This window comes from Mus pahari, chromosome 2 (genome assembly GCF_900095145.1).
Source record: "Mus pahari chromosome 2, PAHARI_EIJ_v1.1, whole genome shotgun sequence".
NCBI lineage: Eukaryota > Metazoa > Chordata > Mammalia > Rodentia > Muridae > Mus > Mus pahari.
This window is the reverse complement of record NC_034591.1, coordinates 83,858,341-83,881,041: the sequence shown is the minus strand read 5'-3', so window position 1 is coordinate 83,881,041 and position 22,701 is coordinate 83,858,341. Positions and strand designations below refer to the sequence as shown.

At 39.8% G+C, this 22,701-nt stretch overlaps 1 protein-coding gene across 3 annotated transcripts in view; it reads right to left on the bottom strand.

The window, feature by feature from the left end:
* Positions 1 to 22,701, bottom strand: part of Prdm5 (PR/SET domain 5) — a 156,257-nt gene that overhangs the window by 78,846 nt on the left and 54,710 nt on the right. For all 3 annotated transcript variants that reach the window (XM_021190637.1, XM_029533620.1, XM_029533624.1), the window contains exons 4-5: positions 1,953 to 2,127; positions 222 to 396 (exon numbers count right to left, since the gene is read on the bottom strand). In XM_021190637.1, coding sequence (XP_021046296.1) covers positions 222 to 396; positions 1,953 to 2,127 — 350 coding nt within the window. The remainder of the gene's footprint in view (positions 1 to 221; positions 397 to 1,952; positions 2,128 to 22,701) is intronic.

Genomic DNA, 22,701 nt, shown 5'->3' with positions numbered 1-22,701 from the left:
GAAGGGCTTAGCAGAAATGATGCTGACCTATAAACCTTGTGCTCAGAGCATTCGAAACTCAGCACAGTATAATCAGAAAAGATGAGCTCATAGCAAAATAGGCTAACTGACATTTTCCCACATATGCTTTGGTGCATGCTCACAGACACAGATACACATAACAAACACAGTAAATAATCCGACTGTTCAAGCACAAGCTGAACCACCCCGAGCATACGCACTGTCTCTGCAAGGCCTGCCTCACAGGGAATTTCTTCCCGCAGTTCTCGCATTTGAACTCTTTCTCCCCTGTGGGCTTCTGGTGCAAGCTCTGAAGATGCTCAGTAAGAACTTCCTCACTGGGAAAGCTTGATTCACACTGTGGACAGGCAAAGTCCTCTTCACAGCCAAGGTGACCTGTGCAATGTACAACACAGGAGTTCACAAGCAAGTAACTAGCTTTGGTCCCCACTTCAAAATAAACTAGTTGTGTCTGCTACAGTCCATTTTTTTTTTGTCTTTTCTAACAAACATTAGCATTGTCCATATTAAACAGATATCAGAAAAACTATTTTAAAAATCATTTTATTATGCTTCACAGAAGTTACAAAATCAAATTCAATCTGCATTTTCCCTTTTAATGGTAATGTTTCAGATCAGAAATAACAATAAAGTCTGAACTGCAAAGCAAGTCTTTTTCCTGGAAAATGGATCATAATTAGTTCACTCTGCAGTTTACAAGGAGAAGAATCCAACAGACATAAACTACTGTGAATTGCCAAAGGGGGATCTCACACTCCTTTGAAATAAGGCACAGCATGAAAACACTGCTGTCTATGCAGATGCGGTGGGTGAGGCACCCCTATTCCACATGACTGACAGAGCTGCACCAACATTCTTCAGGTGCCATTAAAGTTACATATCTTTAGAGTTAAAATATATTAAATATAAAAAAGTTAAAATAACTAATAATGCCACCCTGAAGACGCAGGTGGTGCACACCAAAGCCACATGTGTTCCATCTGTGAAGTGCAATGTCTGCAGTAAATCTCAATCTCAGGTGCACTATCCCATGTGGCAATTTTCCCCATTTCTAACTCAAGTCATTTACATATTTAAGGTGCCACATTCATGTAATCAAACGCTACACTGGTAAACATGTGACTGATGTCTTTGTTTCTCTTGCTGGGGTCACGTTTGTGTCTTGTATATTTAACTTCTGTAAATAAGGAAAGAAGTCAGACACCAAGTGTGCTGGTCCCTCAGCTTCAATGTGAACTGCAGACAGAACTGTGAACAAGAAATTTCTGACTGTTTAAAAGCATTCCTTTTGGCCAAATGGACAAAGATACAGGGTGCTACAACACAGCACTTTCCCTCACGTTTTCTGCAGGAATAAAACACAGGACCAAAAATAAATGATTATTTCACACCAGTTGACAATCAACTGGCATCCATTTCCCAGACTGCAGGTATCACCTATGGTCACCTGATGTTTTTGATCCCCAGACAAGGACAAATTAGCAATCCTACCAGCTCCTGTGACTAGACTAGAAATAGATTTCCAGAATGTCCAGATTCTCAGAAGATCTCAGAAGACAGATCTCTAGGACACAGCAGGGCAACCCTACAGGTCTGGCCTCCTCACATGTACATGGGATGAAATCTTCTGAGCCTGAGTGACCTTCTTACTGGCCACTGTCTGAACTGTAGGAGGAGACAAACCTTTACAGTATGTTACCACAGTGACAACAAGAACCAGAGCTGCCCCCGCCCTTACCCTGGCCACCCTACAGGACATATCTGTTACTTACCCCAAACAATCTTTTCCTGGTATTCAGAGGAAAAGAATAGTTTTGATAAACATTCTTTTAACAATACCATATCATAACACACAAGTACAATACAAATAATTCAAGCTACCTTCCTCTTCAATGTCTCTTCCTTCAGATCACCAATCGAAGATGCAGTACCTGTACTTCCAGCTGCCAACTGTCCCTTAGAGTGGTCAACTTTGCCTTCTTTGGTCATGGTCAGAGCTTGTTGCTCCTCCTCCTCTGCCTCCACATCACTGTCCAGGTAGCCAATCAAAAGCTCTGTATCTGTTTCTATATCATCAACTGCCAAGTAGAAAATATTTTCTCCTTCCTGTAATAAAGTTTAAAAAATGCTAAGGCATGATTAGCTTCTGATATCACTTTAAGATATATTAATTTAGTATGCGATATTGACAATATAGCTGTTAGCACTTGAGAACGGAAAGGAATGATCAGGGATTCAAGGTTAGGCTCGGATACAATGTAAAGTCAAGGCCAGCCTAGGCAATAAGAGACCTTGTCTCAAAATACAAACAAGCAAATAAACAAATACTATAATGAAATAACTGAGGCCCATGCACCTATGAAGCTACTATTAATTTTTCTTTATTTCTGTTTGATCTGGATGTTGAAAGGTATTCAAACTACCTGTCACATAAATTTATACAAATTATGAAGATGAATGACATCACATGAATTGTATTTATAAATTATGTAAGTATGTCTTAAGGATTTTTTTCTGATTACTATTACATATAAAATTAAAGGAGAAAAGTTTCAAATTCTGACATAAACTAGAGGGAATATAAACAAATTTGTTTCAGAAATAATTTCCAAAGAGCTGAATCAGAAATATCAAAGCCACTAGACACAGGAAATGTAAGGACTGACTGAGGGATCCTCTGTACCTCATCTCTCTGGCCTGGCTTATCCTATGGAGATTACTGAAGGCAAAGGAGGAAAATAAAGGCAGCCAGCGCAGATTTTTTAAAGGAAACTCTGTCAGGCAGGAGTCAGAGCTGAAATGATAACTACTCTTCAGGCCCTTCCACCAGTAGCAGACACACAGGAGGAACATCGCAGAACCCAAGAAATTCCCAGAGAATGTTCACTCTTGGAATAAAATTGGTACAAAATGCCTCCCTGAGCCTTGGTTAAATCGTTAAGCAAGCCAGTCCTGGGGCTGCAAGGCTGGCTGGTGCAGGAGAATTGTCCAGGGTGGGTTTCCTCCCATAGCTGTGGAGCTTCCCTGAGATTCCTTCTAGTTTGGTTGCTGAAGATAAATAGAATACACAAAATAAATTTATTGAAACTTCCTTCTGAACAAAATGAAGAAAGAGCAAGGAAATTAAGTCCCACTGAAGAGTAGAATCCAGTGAAGCACAAAGCACAGAGAGAAACCCGCATTAGTTTGACAATGCATTCTACACAGAAGTTGAAATGAACATCAAGAAAGAGGCAAAGGGGGAGGGAAGGAGAGAGAGTTACAACAGCTGTTTCCATGCATGTGTTCAGTCTACACAAGCAGAATCCCCAGGAACTATTGAAAGGTTCCCACACATAGCACTGTCAGGAATAGAAGGGAGCTACTCTCTATCGCTTCACTTGAGCTTCCCAACTACCTCTGCAACTCAGGGGCTGTGACAAAAGACATAACAAAGCAACTTAAAGAGGGAAGGTTTATTCTGGCAGTTTGAGTCTGATCCATCAGGATCTGGGAAGTCTCAGGGAAAGAGAGAGGGAGGCGGGCTGAGGGGGAGGGGGAGGNAGAGAGAGAGAGAGAAAGAGAAAGAGAAAGAGAGAGAGAGCTGTGCTCAGCTCCCTGTCCTGATTTTAATAAGGCTGGGGACCCAGACTGTGAGATGGTGCTGCCCACATTCAGAGTGGGTTTTCCCATGGCAGTTAGTTAAAGCTCTCTGGATGTACTCGCACAGACATGTGCAAAGGTGCCTTTCTGTGTGCTTGAGTATCCTGTCATGTTGACAACAATGATAATAAGCACAACATTTGAGAAAGGTCTCACTGTAGAGTCCTAGCTCACCTAATGTTACATAGACAAGCTATACATTCGAGGATAGGCTGGAACTTCTGACAATTCCCCTGTCCATGCTTCCCAAGTGCAATTGTCTTTGTTTTTAAGTGTATTTTGTAATTAAAAAAAAAAAAACCCAAATATATATTTTACAGCTCCCTGGATTAAAACAGAAATGATGATCATTATTCACCAACAATGAGAGAGAGAAAACTCAAAGGTTCAATCTGTGTTTAGACACATTTGATGAGACCATGTTTCAGAACATCCATACCTCTAGAAACAGAGTTATTTATAATTAGGAAAAATGAAGCCATCTATATAAACTACTACTTGTGATGTAACAAGAATAAAGAAACAAAAGGACACAGTCAGTAGAAGAGACTAAATCAGAACCAGCCCTCTCATAGCTAGTTTCTCTAAACACTTGAGGACTCCCCTGATGGAAGTCTCAGACACAACCATAAATCTTAGTGCTTATCTGATCAACATCCATGAAAACTAATTGAAACCGCTTTCTGGCACATCAGTCATTTTGTGATGGTTTGCATAGCAGTAGATAATCTTTAATTTTAAAACATGATAACATTATATTAAACTATAACTTTGAGGGATGCATGTTTATTGAGAGGCTCTGTAATGAAGGCAGGGTTTAATATTTACTAGACTTTTAATAAAAGCAATGGCAGTATCTCACAAAGAGAAATGAAGCTACGGGGGTAGCATGCATCTGTTGAGGAAGTAGGGAAAATCCCTCTGCGTATAACTCAGACCATTTTTAACACCTATTGTCTCATCCTCTTCGTCTGTGACCATGGTTTGAAGATCACACTCTTAACTCTCTTTTTTGCCAATCGATACAATGAGGACATTGAATATCTCCCCAAGGCCCACGTGTTGAAGGCTTAGGCTCCAACATGTTATGCTACTGAGAGAGGGTGAATCCTTTAGGAGATGAAAGCTAGCTAGTCGTATAAAGTTGATTATGAGTATGTCCTCAAAGGGATCACCTGGACTTTAGACCCTTCCAGTCCCTTCTCTTGCTTCTCCAAGTTCCTTACTGCATTTTACCTGATCACAGATCACAGACAAAAGTCAACCAATCAGAACTTGGAAACCAAACAAACCAAATAGCTACAATGCACTAACTTTTTATCTCTCATCATAATTCCTATAACTTTCTCCATAGGATTTTCCCCTTTCCAAAACTCTGTCAAAACCTGCCATATTACTAATGTCTAGACTCTGTGGATCTGTTTTCCTAACGTGTAGCTTCACTAGCTGCCTTGTCATCTCTTGCACTGTAGTGGGAAGGATATAAAGAGCACAGATGGAGGAGCTAGGGAGATTATTCAACAGCTAAGGTCACATACTGCCCTTCCAGAGGACCTGAATTGAGTTGCTCATACACATGGTGGGCAGCTCACACCTACCTGTATCTCCAGATCTAGAGGATCTAATTAATACCTTTGGCTGCCACAGGCAATTGCACACACATTAGCACAGGCTTACACTCAGATAAATGTACCTACACATAATAAAGAATAATAAAAACTTATTTTACGAAGTAAGTATGGTTCTAATGCACAGGGACTCAACATCACCTCCCTCTTATCCATAGGCCCATTTTGACATTCTGACTCTCATATTTGTTTCTCTTTATTACACTCATTATTTCTGTTGATGACTTAGTTACATATGCACAGTCCCTCCTTGCAGGAATCCTTCCAGCTATTTATATATTGGGAATACTCTTCCCTGGACATCGACCTCAGTGCTTTGATACAGTTTATGGTTGACCTAAGGTTTGGGGTGATTATCTGGAGATTTATAAAGTTCTATAAGACCATATTCTTCTCAAAAGTAAGTACTCCCAAACCATTAGCATTCATGAGCTTATAGACACATCATGGAGCTCTTAACTGTTACTCATTGTGCCTGTGTCTACTCTCATTTTTGTTGATTATACTCCCATTTGATGTTTGGCAAATGGCTTCTGCATTTGACTATCTATAATATCAAAATGTAGCAATCCTAAATATCCAACCTATATAAAGAGTTAAGTGTCTAACAACTAGTTTTTAAAGATTTATCAACCCTGAGAAATCTCTCTGAGCAGGAAGTTTCCAGTCTGGGGGAGTTTTAGGTCTACCTAACTACACACTGAAGATGTTCTCCAAGGTCATATACTCAACCTTGTCTTTTCTATCAAGGTTACTGGTTATGTCTCACGTGGTGATTGATTTCCTGGATCCAATAAGAATTAACTAGGCTAGTTTGCATCTCCCTTATGATGATAAACACTGAATATTTGTAGGAGAGCCAGGTTTATTTTACTTATGGATTATATCATGGAACTTAAGGCCATACCTGAAGGGAGGAACTGAGGCAGACACTATGGAGAAATGCTGCTTATTGGCTTGCTTCCCATGGTTTTTTCACCCTGCTTTCTTACACAACTTGGGACAATTTGACCAGGGATGGGACTGCCCACTGTGGGCTGGGTCATTCCACATCAATAATTAATGAAGAAACACACCCTACAGCCAGGCCTACAGGCCAATATGATGGAAATAATTTTTCAATAGAAGTTTCCTCTTCCCAGATGAATCTAGTTTCCGTCATTTTGAGAAAAACTAGAAGTGCATGAACACTCAACATTCAGAAATAGTTTTTTTTTTTTTTTTTTTTTTTTGAGACAGGGTTTCTCTGTATAGCCCTGGCTGTCCTGGAACTCACTTTGTAGACCAGGCTGGCCTCAAACTCAGAAAGCCGCCTGCCTCTGCCTCTTGAGTTCTGGGATTAAAGGCATGCACCACCACGCCCGGCTCAGAAATAGTTTTTATCCCCAAATATCCTAGGCTTTACCAAATGGACTCTCATAATCTGAACCCACTTATTTTCCTGGTCCCTAGAAGCTCTTACAAATAAAGGACCCTTCTTTTCTTCAGTCCCCGAGTACACTTCAGGGGAAAAAAAAAAGAACTAAATCCTGTTATCAAGAGACAGAGAATACAGGAAGGAGAGATAGGCTAAGGTTCCTCAAGGAAACCCCAGTAGTCCACTACCTCCCCCTATGCCGGGTTTGGGCGTAATTCCCACTGGGATCAAAGGTTGAAAGACTGGAACTGGAGGATATATTTCACATACCACACAGTTCGTCAGGAAGTCTACCATCTACATCTTTGTTTGGAACTAATAAAACAACAAAGGCAATAATGCCATTCAGGGAAATAGAAGGAGCTACAAAAATGAGTTGTAGCTCACTTTTCTGTCTTAACAAGTTTACAAACAAAAAAGCAACTGTAGATTTTTTTCCTTTTAAATCATCAAAGAGTCCTATTTTTAAAAGCTATACATAGTAATTTAAGCCATCATTTGATAAGAGTTTTTTAACAGTGACTTCTATACTATGACAGTGGTTAGGACCAAATTAACTCAAGATGCCTTCCTGTTGAATTTTTTCTGATTCTATCACTTACAGAATGAACTCTTTCCTGGAAGTTTGGAAGGTAAATGTTACTTAGAAGGCTAGGAATATAGACAGCGGCTGCTCTTTCAGAACGCCTAAATTCTGTTTCCAGTGCCCATATCAGGCAGCTCATAACTTTATGTAACTCTGCCTGCAGATAATCCAGCCCTCTCTCCTGGCCACCTCAGGTGTTCACATAGAAATGGGGTGCATGCACATGCACAAACACAGGCACACATCAAAACAGAAAGATAGATAGATAGATAGATAGATAGATAGATAGATAGATAGATAGATAGATAAACAATATTTTAAAAAGAATCATCCTTTAAATTTCCCTACCTCCTCTCAATTCTAAGATGACTTACAAAGCTCAACTTTCCCAGACAATTTGTCTATTTGTCTATCATCCCTATTAAAGTACCAGGCCTCATAGGCATAGATTTCATGAACTCATGCATGGGACATTCACTTCTGTTATTTGAAAAGAGCAAAAGTAACTCTACTTTCCCACACGCACAAAATATTAATGTCCACTGTGCACAAATAAACGTAACTCGAGAGGAGGGCACAGTGCTTTGGTACTTGAGCAGCACCTGTTTGTGACGTAACCTGGCTCTTGTTTATGTGTTGGCAGGCTGCTGTCCACATGTGAGTGATATAAGGAAAAACACATGATTATACACTTGGCAAAGGCACAGTTATTCTATTGAAAAGGCAATAGGCTGTGAAAATCCACATCATTCAGCTGAAATGACCAGCAGGTAATCCAAATGCAAGAAAACTCAGCTAAAGCAAACTTTGGGGTGACAAATTAGTCATTTACATAAGAGTTGGGGAATTTTTTGAACCGCTATTCTACTCAATAGTTATTTACATAAAAAGATGAAAGTTTAAAACAAAGCAAATAAGATAATTAATAGGTACTATCATTTCACTTGAACCTTCTTTAATAAGTCTTAAGCAGCATATAAACATGATTTCTACAAGATGAGAGACATCAGGAAAACATTTCAACAGTAAAATCAATGACATCTATAATATTAATCTAACAAACAAAATATGTTTACAGCGAACCATAACGTTTCTGGCTGAAACATTTCACCCTGCTCGCTTCTGTCATGCACTCTAGCACAGACACATGGCTCCAAACTCCCCTGGTGTCCCTGCTCTCTAAGCATGTCTGAGCAGATGGCATGCACTGAGCATGGGATGCATGCATTCCCATGGTAACACCAGGAGTCCCATCCAAGCAAAATCTTTGAAAGTCCTCAGTACTGCTCTTCCTGCCAATAAAACACACAGCTGCAAACCTTTCCTTGGGATACCATGTGGGTGAAGCATCCAACCTGGCAGCCATACATATAAGCAAGAATAAGACTTCATTGAGCTTTTGCCAGACATGACGGTGATACTGTAATCCCAGCCCCCATGGGGCAGTAGGAAAAAGTCAGAAATTCAAATCCAGTGTCAGCTACAAAGCAGCACCTTATGTGGAAAGAGACAGACAAAACACAAAGTGCTGGTGATGTACACCTCAAGTCACTGCACTCAGGGGATGGGGGACTGATGCACTGAAAGGGAAGAAACACCTCCTGCTAGAGGCCAGCCTGGGCTATACCTGAGACACTGAAAGGGCGGGAACAATGTCTATTAGAGGCCATCATGGGCTACTTATGGGACCTTGTTGCAAAAACAAACAAACAAGCAAACCCAGTTTGAGCTGTCAGTTGCAGTGGTCTTCACGGTGAAAATTACTGACACAATAAGAGATTAGATAGATCAATAGTTGTCAAAACTTTCAGACCAAAAAGAAAACATCTGAAAATACCAAATGTTTTACATTTTTTACCAAATGATGTAAGGCAAGAAAAGGACAAGCTGAGTTTAAAATAATGAAAAAGGCAGAGTGACCCCGCTTCATGTTGTTAAAGTGCAAAGAAATCCACCTCCTTTAGAATCATGGTCTGTGATCAAGCACACAACAGGGAAAAGTTCACCCTATCCCGGAGAATAAATGCAATCTTAAAAATTAAGCTGGCTGTTGGTTTACAGTAAATTGCCTCTTTTATGTTTAGGTATGGGCCTTCAATTCCTGATCTCTCCAATACTTTTAACATGAAGCGTGTTGTATTTTGTCAAATGCTTTTTCTGCATCTAAGGAGATGATTATGTGATATTTTTTGAATCTGTTTATATAGTGGATTACATTAATGGATTTTCATATACTGAACCAACCTTGCATCCCAGGGATGAATACTACGCAATCATGGTGAATGATGCTTCTGATGTGTTCTTGGATTTGGTTTGCAAGAATTTTATTGAGTATTTTGCATTGATATTCATAAGCAAGCTTGATCTAAAGTTCTCTTTTTTGGATGGGTCCTTGTGTAGTTTAGATATCAGAGTAATTGTGGCTTCATAGAATGAATTAAGTAGTTTTCTTTTTGCTTCTATTTTGTGGAATAGTTTGAGGAATATTGATATCAGGTCTTGTTTGAAGGTTTGGTAGAATTCTGCACTAAATCCACCTGGCGCTGGACTATTTTGATTGGAAGGTTCTTAATGAGTTCTTCTATTTCCTTATAGGAAATGGGCCTGTTTAGATCGACCTGCTCTTACCTTTGGCATGTGGTTAATGGAGAGATACTTGAAGCAATCCTACTAAAATCAGGGACAAGACAAGGAATCCCACTATCCCAAATCTATTCAATATAGTTCTCAGAGTATTAGCGAGAACAATAAGACAACAAAAAGAGGTCAAGAAGATACAAAGTGGCCAAGAAGAAATAAAGGTTATCATTATTTGTAGATAACATGATAGTATACATAAGTGACCCCAAAAACTACCAGAGAACTTCTCCAGAAGATAAACAACTTCAGCAAAGTGGCCAGATTTAAAATTTATTCTAGTAAATTAGTAGCCTTCCTTTATACAAAGGATAAACAAGCTGAAAGAGAAATTAGGAAAACAACACCCTTCACAATAGCCACAAATAATATAAAATATCTTTGGGTAACTATAACCAAACAAGGGAAAGGACCTATATGACAATAACTTCAAGTCTCTCTAGAAAGAAATCAAAGAAGAGCTCAGAAAATGGGAGAGCTCTCCCATGCTCATGGATTGGCATAATTAACACATTAAAAATAGCCATCCTACCAAAGGCAATCTATAGATTCAAGGCAATTCCCATCAAAATTCCAGAACAATTCTTCAAAGACACAGAAAGAGCAATTGTCAAATTCATCTGCAAAGGCAAAAAACAAAAACAAAACAAAACAACAACAACAACAAAAAAAACAACAAAAAAACAGAATAGAGAAAACAATTCTTAACCATAAGAGAACATCTGGAGGAATCACCATCCCTGACCTCAAGGTTTACTACATACCAATAGTGATAAAAACTGAATGGCATTGGTACAGAGACAGACACGTTGATCAATGGGATAGAATTGAAGACCCAGAAATAAAACCACACACTTACGGTCACTTGATCTTTGACAAAGATGTCAAAAATATACAATGGAAAAAAGAAAGCATCTTCAATAAATGGTGCTGGTCTAACTGGCTGTCTGTATGTAGAAGAATGAAAATAGACCCATATTTGTCACCTTGTACAAAGCTCAAGTCCAAGTAGATTAAGGACCTCAACATAAAACCAGATACACTGAATCTAACAGAAGAGAAAGTGAGAAAGAGCCTTGAACTCATTGGCACAGGGGGAAATTTCCTAAACAGAACTTCAATAGCTCATGCTCTAAGAGCAACAATTAATAAATGGGACCTCATGAAACTGGAAAGCAAAGGACATAGTCAATAAGACAAAGCAGCAACCTACGCATTGAGAAAAAAAAAAACTTCACTAACTCCACATCTGATAGAGGGCTAATATCCAAAATACACAAAGAACTAAAGAAGCTAGCCACCAAAACAAACAAACAAACAAACAACCCAATCAAAAATGGGATACAAAACTAATTCGAGAATTCACACAGAGGAATCTCGAATGGCTGAGAAGCATCTAAAGAAATGTTCAAAGTCCTTAATGATTAAAGCAATGCAAATCAAAATGACCCTGAAATTCTACCTTATACAAATCAGAATGGCTAAGATCAAAACCTCAGGTGACAACACATGTTGGAGAGGATGTGGAGAAAGAGGAAAACTTCTCCATTGCAAGTGGGATTGCAAACTGGTACAATCACTCTGGAAATCAATCTGGAGGCTCCTCAGAAAATTGGAAATAGATCTACCTGAAGACCCAGCTATACCACTCTTGGGAATATACCCAAAAGGTGCCCCACCATGCCACAGGGGCACGTGTTCCACTATGTTCATAGTGGCCTTATTTGTGATAGCCAGAAGCTGGAAACAACTCAGATGTCCCAAGACAGTAGAATAGATACTGAAAATGTGGTACATTTAAACAATGAAATACTACTCAGCTATTAAGAACGAGGACATCATAAGTTTTGCAGGCAAATGGATGGAACTAGAAAATATCATCCTAAGTGAGATAATTCAGACCCAAAAGGATATGCATGGTATGTTCTCACTAATACGTGGATATTAGCCAAAAAAGAAAAGGGAAAAAGTATAGAATATCCCAAGATACAGTCCACAGAACTCAAAAAGGTCAATAAGCTAAAGGGCCCAAGTGAGGACACCTCAGTCCCACTTGGGAGGGAGAAGAAAGCAACCACAAGAGGGGAGGGAGGGAGGGAGAGACCTGGGAGGGAAAGGGGATGGGAGGAGGGAGAGGGCAACATGATCTAATATTGGGTAGGAGAAAAGGACTGAAGCCCTGATGGCCAGCAGAAAGAATGGTATCAGGCAACCTCTACAGGTAGGATGTTGGGGTGGGGGGCTCCAGACTGTACCAGAGACCTGGGAGTTCAGAGACTCTCAGGACTCAAAGGGAGGAGCCATACATGAAATTCCTTATAGTGGGGAGAGGAATTTGTAGACCCCACCTCCAGCAGAAAGGACAGGGCATCAAGTGAATGATGGGGTTGCTATCCCATGGTCAAAACTCTGACCCATAATTGTTCCTGTCTGAAAGAACTGCAGGGATGGAAATGGAGAAGAGCTTGAGGAAAAGAAGGTCCAGTGACAGGCCCAAAGTGGGATCTAGCTCAAGGGGCTGCCCTAAAGTCTGACACTATTACTGAGGCTATGGAGCACACACAAAAAAATGGACCTATCATGACTGCTCTCCGAAAGACCCAACAAGCAGTTGAAAGAGTCCGATACAGATATTTGCATCTAACCAATAAACAGAAGCCACTGAACTCTTTCATTGAATTAGGGAAAAGCTGAAAGAACTAGAGGAGGGGGTGACTCTGTAAAAAGTTTCAACTAACCTGGACCCCTGAGATCTCTCAGACACTGGATCACCAACCAGAGAGCATACACCAACTGATATAAGGCCCCTCTGGATTCAGTCAAAGAAGATGCACCTAACCCTCAAGAGACTGGAGGTCCCAGAGAGTTTAGAAGTCTGGTGGGGTGAGGTGGAGGACTAGGGACATCCTCATGGAGATATGGGGCAGGGAGGTGGTATGGAATGTGAAACAGTCAAAGGATGAATCAGGAGGTTAATAAAATCTGGAGTGTAAAAAAAAGAATAATAATAATGATGATGATGATAATAATAAATCAAGCATGTGAACAAACATTTGTCAGTTGCAGCTCCCTAAGCAAATGCTGACCCCCTTCTCTGAGACACACTAGATGAGATTATCAAGAGGCAAAAGCAAGGAGACAAACCATGGTTCTGCTTAGAGGAATATTAAAACACATAAATAACACTATAGTACATCTCTTGCTTGCATATAATCTGTCTATAACCAAGGAACTTTAGAGTAAAACAGTGCTACAGAGACAGGAAGCTCGTGGAGACATGCCATGTGTATACCAGCCAGGGCACATGGCATTGCCCTGTGCACACATTCCAGCATCAGAAACTTTTTTTAGCTGACCCTACAGCTGGCTCCTGGATGTGGCTAGAGCTCTAAGTGTCATTGGAATGTTCATGTCAAGGGGCTTCTCTGGATGTCACATTATGTTCTGACCAGTAGTAAATTCTAAAGTGAAAAAATACACTCAGAATGAAAAAGGCTTTGGTCATGAATCAAATTTTTGAGAAATGCAGAATTCTTTTTAAGATAAAACAAAGTATCTCAAATGTAAATTGCATAGCTTCCCAATTAGGCTAGCTTTACATAACTGATCAAATATTAGCACATATCACATCAGGAAAGAAGCATTCAACTACATAATCATGCTAGAGGCCTAGGCATCAGGTCCACAGCCAAATGTGGGAGGAAGTAGGAGAGTGAGCTGCTATTCATATTGCCTCTGGCATCAAAAGACAGAGAGCACAGGACGTAGGGATGCCTTTATTTTTTTTTCCCCGGACAGTTTGGTTTTTGTTTGTTTGTTTGTTTAAGATTTATTTGTTTGTTTGTTTGTTTATTATATGTGAGTACACTGTAGCTGTCTTCAGACACTCCAGAAGAGGGAGTCAGATTTCATTACAGATGGTTGTGAGCCACCATGTGGTTGCTGGGATTTGAACTCAGGACCTTCAGAAGAGCAGTCGGTGCTCTTAACCACTGAGCCATCTCTCCAGCCCAGTAGGGATGCCTTTAAGGAAGGTTCCCACTTGTCTATTTCCTTCACCTAAGCCACAGTTAGGGTCTGACTCCTGCTGGGACCAAGTGTTGAAGCACTTAGGCTTGAAGGTATATTTTACATACCACTTACCATATACATCTTTGTTTTAAACTAATAAGACAACAAAAATCAATAATGCCAGTCAGGAAAATAGGAGATACAAAAATGGGTCGTGTCTCAATTTTCTGTTTTTTAACAAATTCTAAATAATAATAATAATAATGCAATAGTTGCCAATAGTTGTGTGTGGCCTAGTTTTAGAGATGTTATAAAGAAGAGAGCGTCTCAAGACAGAGGTGGAATGGTGATGGAGGTTGCTGAGAAATCCAGCCAAAGGTGGTATCCCCTGGCTTCATGACACAGTCTACTGTGACCTAGGAACACCACCAACTACAGACGGAGAAAGAGGCCAGGGGAGCGTGGGGAAAACAGCACATTGGAGAGAAGGATGGAGGCATAGCAGAGGAGGGGATGGCACACATGCCACGGGACAGGGCATCAATAAGCTTCGCTTACACCTAGAGGCAGAGCTCTTTCAAGAAGCAGAGGATAACACTCTCTAAGCTGAGAAAGGAAGAGAGAACAGTTAATGTCTGCAATGTAATGTTATGTGGGATATCATGAGGTCAAGATATGACCTCATGAGTGTTATTTGTATCCTTTCTTAACATCTACAAAGTAGAGATGTGTGTTTTTAGAGCTGTGTTTAAACTGAAGTGTGCTTTCAAACATTAAAGCAGACAGCTTAATATTTTTTCCATAGCAACGTCACCTTAAGGAGCAAATTTCCGAATAGGTACCATCCATCTCAAACAGCCTCTCAGCTATTCCTATTTCCTGTAAGTCATACAGGCAGAAAAAACGGCCACCGTCCAGTATTGCACAGAAAAAGCTGCAGATGAGCAGGGGTTAACATTGCTCTAGCTGTTCAGCCACATGAACATCATTTAGTGTAGCTTTAGCTTTGTTTACAAATCTACCACAGGACTTTGGTTCATTTGTTTTAAACAGTTAACAGTAAAGAAAAATATTAGATCTTTGCATGCCCTGATGCAAAATCTGATAATGTGATACATTTTGACAATAACTTGAAGTACCAGAAATCTATGGGCAATCACATCTTTATGCTTGTCTGCTTTGGTTACCAAATCACTTTCTAGAAATAAACCATTATCATGAGCACACATTTAATGATGTTAAACTAAACCAATTTTTAAAAGCACAAATTTTATTCTTCAACATGGAGCAAAGTGTTTCAAAGGATGATTCTGGGACAATGTTATATGCGTGGCATTAGTCTTTCCATGTATATTATGTATATTATCCAGAGCATATCTATTTATGTTGGTTTGAAAAGTAAGATCTATAAAATTGTATTATATTCCAAAATATAGAAATGGAATGCAATGGAGTTGGGGAACACTCTCAAAGCACAGATAGGGGAAGAACTGGAATAACCCTCAGGAAAAATGACCACCCCACTTGTTCTTGCCTCCAACTGGAAAAATGATACAACTGAGAGATGCATGACGACCCATCTCAAGGACCACAGGGGAAGAAGTCAGAAGACAATGCTATCATTTTTGTGCATGCCAGAATGCTAAATAATGTGATCAGCTTAAGCTAGGTGAAGAAATTATAGGCATGCCAGTCAGACAAATGCCCAATTAATTAAACATGAGACAGCACACAGGGTTGTGGTATAAATCAACCAAATGATAGACATAACCCCTTCCTAGATGTTTGTGAATAAAGCTCCCAGTAAAAAGAGGACGCCATGCTCGAATCTTATAATGCCCTGTCCCTGGAATCCACACCTTCCCGATGTTACAAACCTCCAACCAAGCCCACAACTAAATAGAAGCCTCTTCACACACATCTCTGATCTCAAACTGTCTTTGTAAATCATGTCTGATTTCAACAAGTAACAAAGATAATCAAGGCAAGCCGATTAGGGATATAGGACCACTCTCGTCCCTCTGCCTTGTGAATCAGCAGAATACAGAATCCCTAGAATATACATTGAGTAACATAAATCACAAAGCTTTTTAGGACATTTTGTAATTCACTGGTGAAATGCAGGCCTTCCTGCTAGGATCACTTTCTAAGAAGTGAGACATGTGCTGGAGTAGTAGTTATCGTTGATTAGAAACTTCCCTAGAAAATCCAACACCCACTAACAAAAAAAGGAAGTACACCTAGTTCTAGTAATCAGTTAGTAAATCTACTCCATTTACTTCATTTACATCTGCTTACTATCTTAGTTACGATCAATAACAATAGCTGTACCTCCAATTTTGAAAAATACAACAAAGCCATTTCCTTCTTTATATTCACACAAAATCCAGCACCCAGCAGCAAGTAGCAAGCAAGCTAATAGTAGAGCCTGGATCCTAGTGCCAGGACAAGTACACACTTACATGAACATGCATAGGATCGTTAGTTTTAACATTCTCTCTGCTAAGTGGACTTATTGGCCATTTTAGCTTCAATGCATCAACAATAAATGACTCTTGTATTACTCTTTGTAACAGCTAAGAATTTGTAAACATCCTCTTTCATTCTTATCACAGCTTTTAAACGTGACACAGTAGTAAAAACAGTTATTTTTCTATACCTAAGGCAATGTTCACAGGTTCTTGAATACAAATTATTACAGTATTACATTAGTAAATACGATTTGCAATCCCATATTCCTTCATAGCAAACCTAAACTTCACTAACTTCGTCACAGCTCTCGGAGTTACTTCAGATTGCAATAGCTGTTAATCTGTAGAGTATTGGAATTAACAGTTCTATCGTTTGTAAGTTGTATTTTCAGAATGAAGTGACTGCTTTCTCTCTTCTGACTAAGCTGGTGTGGAATCTGTTTTGTCAGGTACTGGAACATCAGTACTTGCTGATTTCTCCTTCATCCTTAAAGTTGTGTCTGCAATGCAGGCAACTTCTCAAAGGTGATGAAGAAATAGATCCTGTTTGTTTGGTTTTTTTTTGTTTTGGGGGGTTTTTTTTGGTTTGGTTTTTGTTTTGTTTTTTGTTTTTGTTTTTGTTTTTTGTTATTTTGGGGGTTTTGTTTTGTTTTGGTTTGGATTGGTTTGGTTTGGTTTGGGTTTTGTTTGTTTGTTTGTTTGTTTGTTTGTTTTTTCGAGACAAGGTTTCTCAGTATAGCCCTGGCTGTCCAGGAACTCACTTTGTAGACCAGGCTGACCTCGAACTCAGAAATCTGCCTGCCTCTGCCTCCCAAGTGCTGGGATGAAAGGTGTGCGCCACCACCACCCGGCTAGATCCTGTTTTTCATTCGAATCTCTTAGATTCTGTCTTTTATTGAAGATTTGCGGATCTTAAATCAAGAGTTTTGGTTATAAGGTGTGTTTTAAGTCTTGCATTTGCTGATTTCTTCAGTGCTTGCTGCTCTCCTATTCCAGTGCACTCAGTGATGTCATGGCATCATTTCTTCCCTCCCTCCTCATGGCCATGGTAATTTCCCTTCCGTCACATGGACTTCTCCAAGCAGTTTCTGGAGAATTGGCTGAGGTGTCAAGAATTTCTTTAGCTTGTTTTCCAGTTTTCTTCAAGTGTCATAGATAGGATTGCTGGGTATAGCACTATAGAGTTATCTTTATATTGACTGTTGTCTTTCAGAGATTAAAATACATTGTTAGAAGCCCTTGGGAGTTTGTCTTTTGATTTCTTTGCATATATTTATAATTGTTCCTGTATTTTTGTTTGTTTGTTTGTTTTTGGTTAGGACTATATGTAACTCATTCACACTGAGCATCATTCCGATGAAATTAGTGACTGGGGAGTCATGTTGCCTTGATTTTCCATGCTTCCTTTGATTTACCACCGGGAGTTGTGCAGCTTTGGTAGATATTTTTAATCACACATTTTCTTTTACTGGAAATGATTGCAGTATTCAAAACAAATTAGTTTGCACTAGGCTTGCGATGTCATTTCTTTTCTCTGTTATAGAATCATGTTAGGTACACAACAGGTTCAATCTCTAATACTCTCCAGAGAACAGTATACATACTGCCTTCCTGCTGGTTCAATCTCAACTCTCTTGTCATTCTTTCCTAGCTCCTACATGGCTGTCAGACCCTTAAGCTGTCCTTTGAAATTTAGAGGTTGGGTCACAGATGAGTGACCACAGTGAGTGGTCTTCACAACTCAGTTCATACATGCTGCCATTTCTGTACTCAGTCTGTTTTCTGAATGTGAATGACTGTTGTTCTGTTCTCTAGGAAGTCTTCAGCAAGCTTGGGCCACAAATGATGCTTGCATCAGCTGGCAGACATTCATAGGTTATGTCATAGATGCCTGTTTCCGTCGTTAGTGGTGGCCAGAGCTGGCCCTAGACCGCCCTTCCCAAAGCAGGCTGTGAAGTTTGGGACCTAAACCGGCTTCCTTGCAATTTATCCCTCACTGGGTCTAACACAGGTCTGGTCAGTATCTTCCATGCAGTCTAACAGTACTCAGTATCTGCTGGCCGTGTTTTGGTATATAGTTATAGTTTCTTGGCACTTGCTCTGATCAGCTAAGAGTGTCAATTATAGAGGCTCTAACGTCACCAAGTCACATACTTAGCAGGCTCTTTTTTAATGGTGTCTCAGCTCTGGTTGAGTACCAAGAAGAAAATGTTTTTCTGTTCTTCCCTATCATTGTCCAGCAACTTTCTTTTGCCTTCTTCCCTTTTTAAAATATCTGTTTCTTAGAACACACTGTCAAATTTCTGACTCTGTGCATCTCAAGCATAGTTTTGGTCACTCCATCTCAGTGGAGCAGGGGACTCCCCAGATGCACCAATCCCTGTAAGATGGACCCCGAGATGCTTTTCCCATGTTCTGTTTCTGGTTTCCTCTGCTAGCAGGTAGAGAGCCTCAGCAGTCTCCTACCTCTTCTAGTAGCTGTTATCCAGCCAATCAGTTCATTCCATGGGGATTCTGCGTAGCATCTGCCATCTCAACAAGTCTCTACTATCTTCAAGATGCTACTGCATGCATTTAATCTGCACAAGAATCCAAAGAGATATGAAGGACAACTGACTTACATGAAAAGGAGCAAAGCTTTGAAGTTTTTTTTTTTCTTCAAAGAATGCAGGAGTTAGATCATCACAGTGGACCGGGCCCAACAGAGCGCATGCGCTCAGTAACAAGCAGAGGGTTGAATTAGGCAGCTTCTCAGCCACCAAAGAGCAGGCCCAGGAACCTAGAACAACCCCTTCAAACAGGAAAGCTGCTGTTCTTTCTATTACTTTCAACCATTTTTCTTAGCATTATCCAATATTCTATAATTCTTTCTGGTCCAGTCATGTATTAATTAATCTTATTCCCATCCTTCCATAAAGTAAATGCTCATCCTACTGACAGCCTTATGAGTGAGGCTGGAGGCACATTGTGCAGACCTACAGAAGTCTTCAGTGACTGCAATTAAGAAAGACTTCTTTGAGCCGGGCGTGGTGGCGCACGCCTTTAATCCCTTTAATCCCAGCACTTGGGAGGCAGAGGCAGGCAGATTTCTGAGTTCGAGGCCAGCCTGGTCTACAAAGTGAGTTCCAGGACAGCCAGGGCTATACTGAGAAACCTTGTCTCGAAAAAACCAAAAAAAACAAAAAAACAAACAAACAAAAAAAAAGCCTTCTCTGGCTGCCTGTTTGACTGCAAGCTCATCATAGTCCAGAGGCCTCAAATCTACCCCACTCAACTAAGCTGCTTGTGAATTTTACCCTCAGAAAATATGCGAAAACATACATGCTTACTGCTTCGTGCTGTTAAATTTAGGGCAAGCTTGTTACAAACAGGTAACCGACAGAGTTACAGATGAGCACTATAAACCAAGGCCATTCAAAAACAATTAAAATCCATACTCTTGAAAAATCACTCTTAGAATCTATGAACTGGTGGCATGGCATTAATAGCATGTTCTTAACTGATATGAGAGACACACATGCTGGAAAGTAGAACTGCCTTCAGTGGAGGTAGAGTTAACTACTGCAATGATTTCTGGAGTCAGAGACACAAAAGATCGTCTCATCAAAACTCGCCCCTTCAAGAAAAAAAAAAAAAAAAAGAGCTCCCTCCGACCGAAATGTTTTATTCATCACTCTGAATGGCTATTTGCAGAGTCTATAAAACTGTGTGCTCACCATTCTTTTTATTGACATAAGATATCTGTCTTAGCCATACTCTCTCCTTTAAAGGGCGCTTCATGTTGCCTAAGGACAAATTTTGTTCCATTTGCAATCAATGATGTGACAGGCCACGCTCTTTGTACAGAAAGCTATTTCAGAGTGTCTTAGGGGAGACTTTTCTTCATTGCTGATGTCTATTAATACCTTTTGTTCTGTGAGGATGAAAAATTTAAGGTCTGTAAATGATGTATAAGGGACAAATTTTCCAATTTTTCTTTCCCAATCTTTGAGTTAAGGTTATGCCAAATACCCGAAATGTTTAGGTTAATAGAGACCCGCTCACAGGAAGAATCTTGATTTTTGTGGGGAGAGACTTGTATGTTAACTACTCTTTTTAAGACAAGTGACTAGCATGTGGTTGATTACTAATAAAACTGATACTAAGGTCCAGCCACCCTCCAACACTCCTAAAACCACCTAATCAGCTGGCTCTGCAACTGTGCACAGCTCAGAAGTCCACGCTACAGTGGAGCAGGACCCTGAACTTAGGTCAGAAGTAGAGTGAACTTGTGCTGCTATTTGAGCTCAGTGTCTAACTCTCCACCATTTAGAAAAGCTTCATAGCCCAGCCCCCGCTACCTTGGATATTCAAAAAAATTCAGTTTCTTTCCAAACAGGATGATAACCCACTACTTTAAGTAGTTTTAGCTAAATAGTTGCCTATTAGAAAAAGGAAAAGAAAAAGGGAAAGAACATGAAGCCTAGAAAACACTGACTTGCCTTTTTTTTTTCACATTCTGTACACGTGTTGTCATTTAGTGACACACAGTTAACTTTGAAAAGTGTCACCACGATTCAGATGCTTAGGAGTGCTTCTGCACCACTAACAGACTATCTTTCATAGTCAGAACTTTCTAGTCTAAGTTGGAGATGTCTAAGTCTAAGTACACACTTAACTGACATTCTGAGAAGGGTACATATGGGAAGGGCTATTTGCTTGCTAAATCCTTCTTCAGCAATTCATATTTCTAATCATCATTTCCAAATCAAATTCACAAATATCAAATAAATCTCAGAACTACAAATATAATTGAGTCTCCATGAAGGAGTTCCAATCATCTGCCAAAACAGATCTGAAATTCTTAATCCCTTTTCCAAAAGAATTGGACCCAAGTATTGACATTTTCCACCAAGCAAGCCACATAGCCACAAATGTTTCTCATTTACTCTACCCCTGGGGCATACAGCTCAAATAAAAAATTTCCTGAATGCCCCAAATTTCAGATGCAATTTGGAATGCGAGTGATTCATAATGTAATGCGGGAAACATTATGCTCTTGTTTTTCCCACTCAGTGTCTCTGGAATGCAGCTCTCAGGAGAGCATCCTAACCAATTAGAGGGTTGGTTTTGTTTTCAGTCAGGAGACCCAAATATTATGCTCTTTGCCCCTTGCTCCAGTGTGATTTTGAAGCCTCAGCAATCTGTTACTTCAGCTACTGTTCAAGTGAGAAAGATGTTACCTCAAGGGAGCTAATGGGGTTCCTATGTATACCATGACAAAAGCAAGGTAACGTGCATTCATTCCCATTAAGAAAGGGCCCTACAGTGACTGCTGAACAGATTTAGATCCTAATTAAATCAAGAGTGAAATTTCACAGAAGCTTTTGTCATCCTCTAATCTTGCCCTTACATGGATTCCCGCCTGAAGTCATCAGTTATGTCCCAAGGGACCACAACTGCCACCATGTTCTTCTAGAGACTCCTATTCTCTCTCAAGGAAAGGAATAGACTTGGCATAAGGGAAGATACGTGGTCACTGAGTGTTCCAAGTGAGAGGGATAACTGTGCCTTGGGAAGTCTGATTACTAAAACAAGACGTGCAATGTCCCAAATGTGGTAAAATCACGAGGCACAGTAGAGTAGCACACAGATAGGAGGAGATCAAGATCAACACAACCACCATTGGTTCCATTAACTAAAGAGAGATTAAAACAAGATACAGATAGGACATCATCAACAAGAGTTATCGAGGGAGTCCAAGGCCCAGTGCAGAGCTCTGAACACACAACATGAGGGTTGAAGCAAATGAGAAAAACTACTGAGTTTCATAAATATCAAGCGGTAAGAAGGACGTTCTGAGGTAAAGAAAATTTGGGAAAATTTTGAACCCATAGTTCAAAACAAGGGAAATGTGCATGCATGTCTTTCCCATGTATGTCTAAAGAACAGTAAGGAGAAGTAAGTGGCTTAAAATAAATTCCATAAATAGTTCTAACAACAGTAACATTGACAAAGGAAGTAACTGAACATGACGATTGAATTCATTACTACAGATACTACTTTGATCAGGAACATGAAAAAAATATAAATATACTTGGAAAAGAAATTCATGACTACACATGAATAAGATGAATCAGTTTCTACAGAAAATGTGGTACATTTACACAATGGAGTACTACTCAGCTATTAAAAACAATGAATTTATGAAATTCTTAGGCAAATGGATGTATTTGGAGGATATCATCCTTAGTGAGGTAACCCAATCACAAAAGAAGTCACTAGATATGCACTCACTGATAAGCAGAT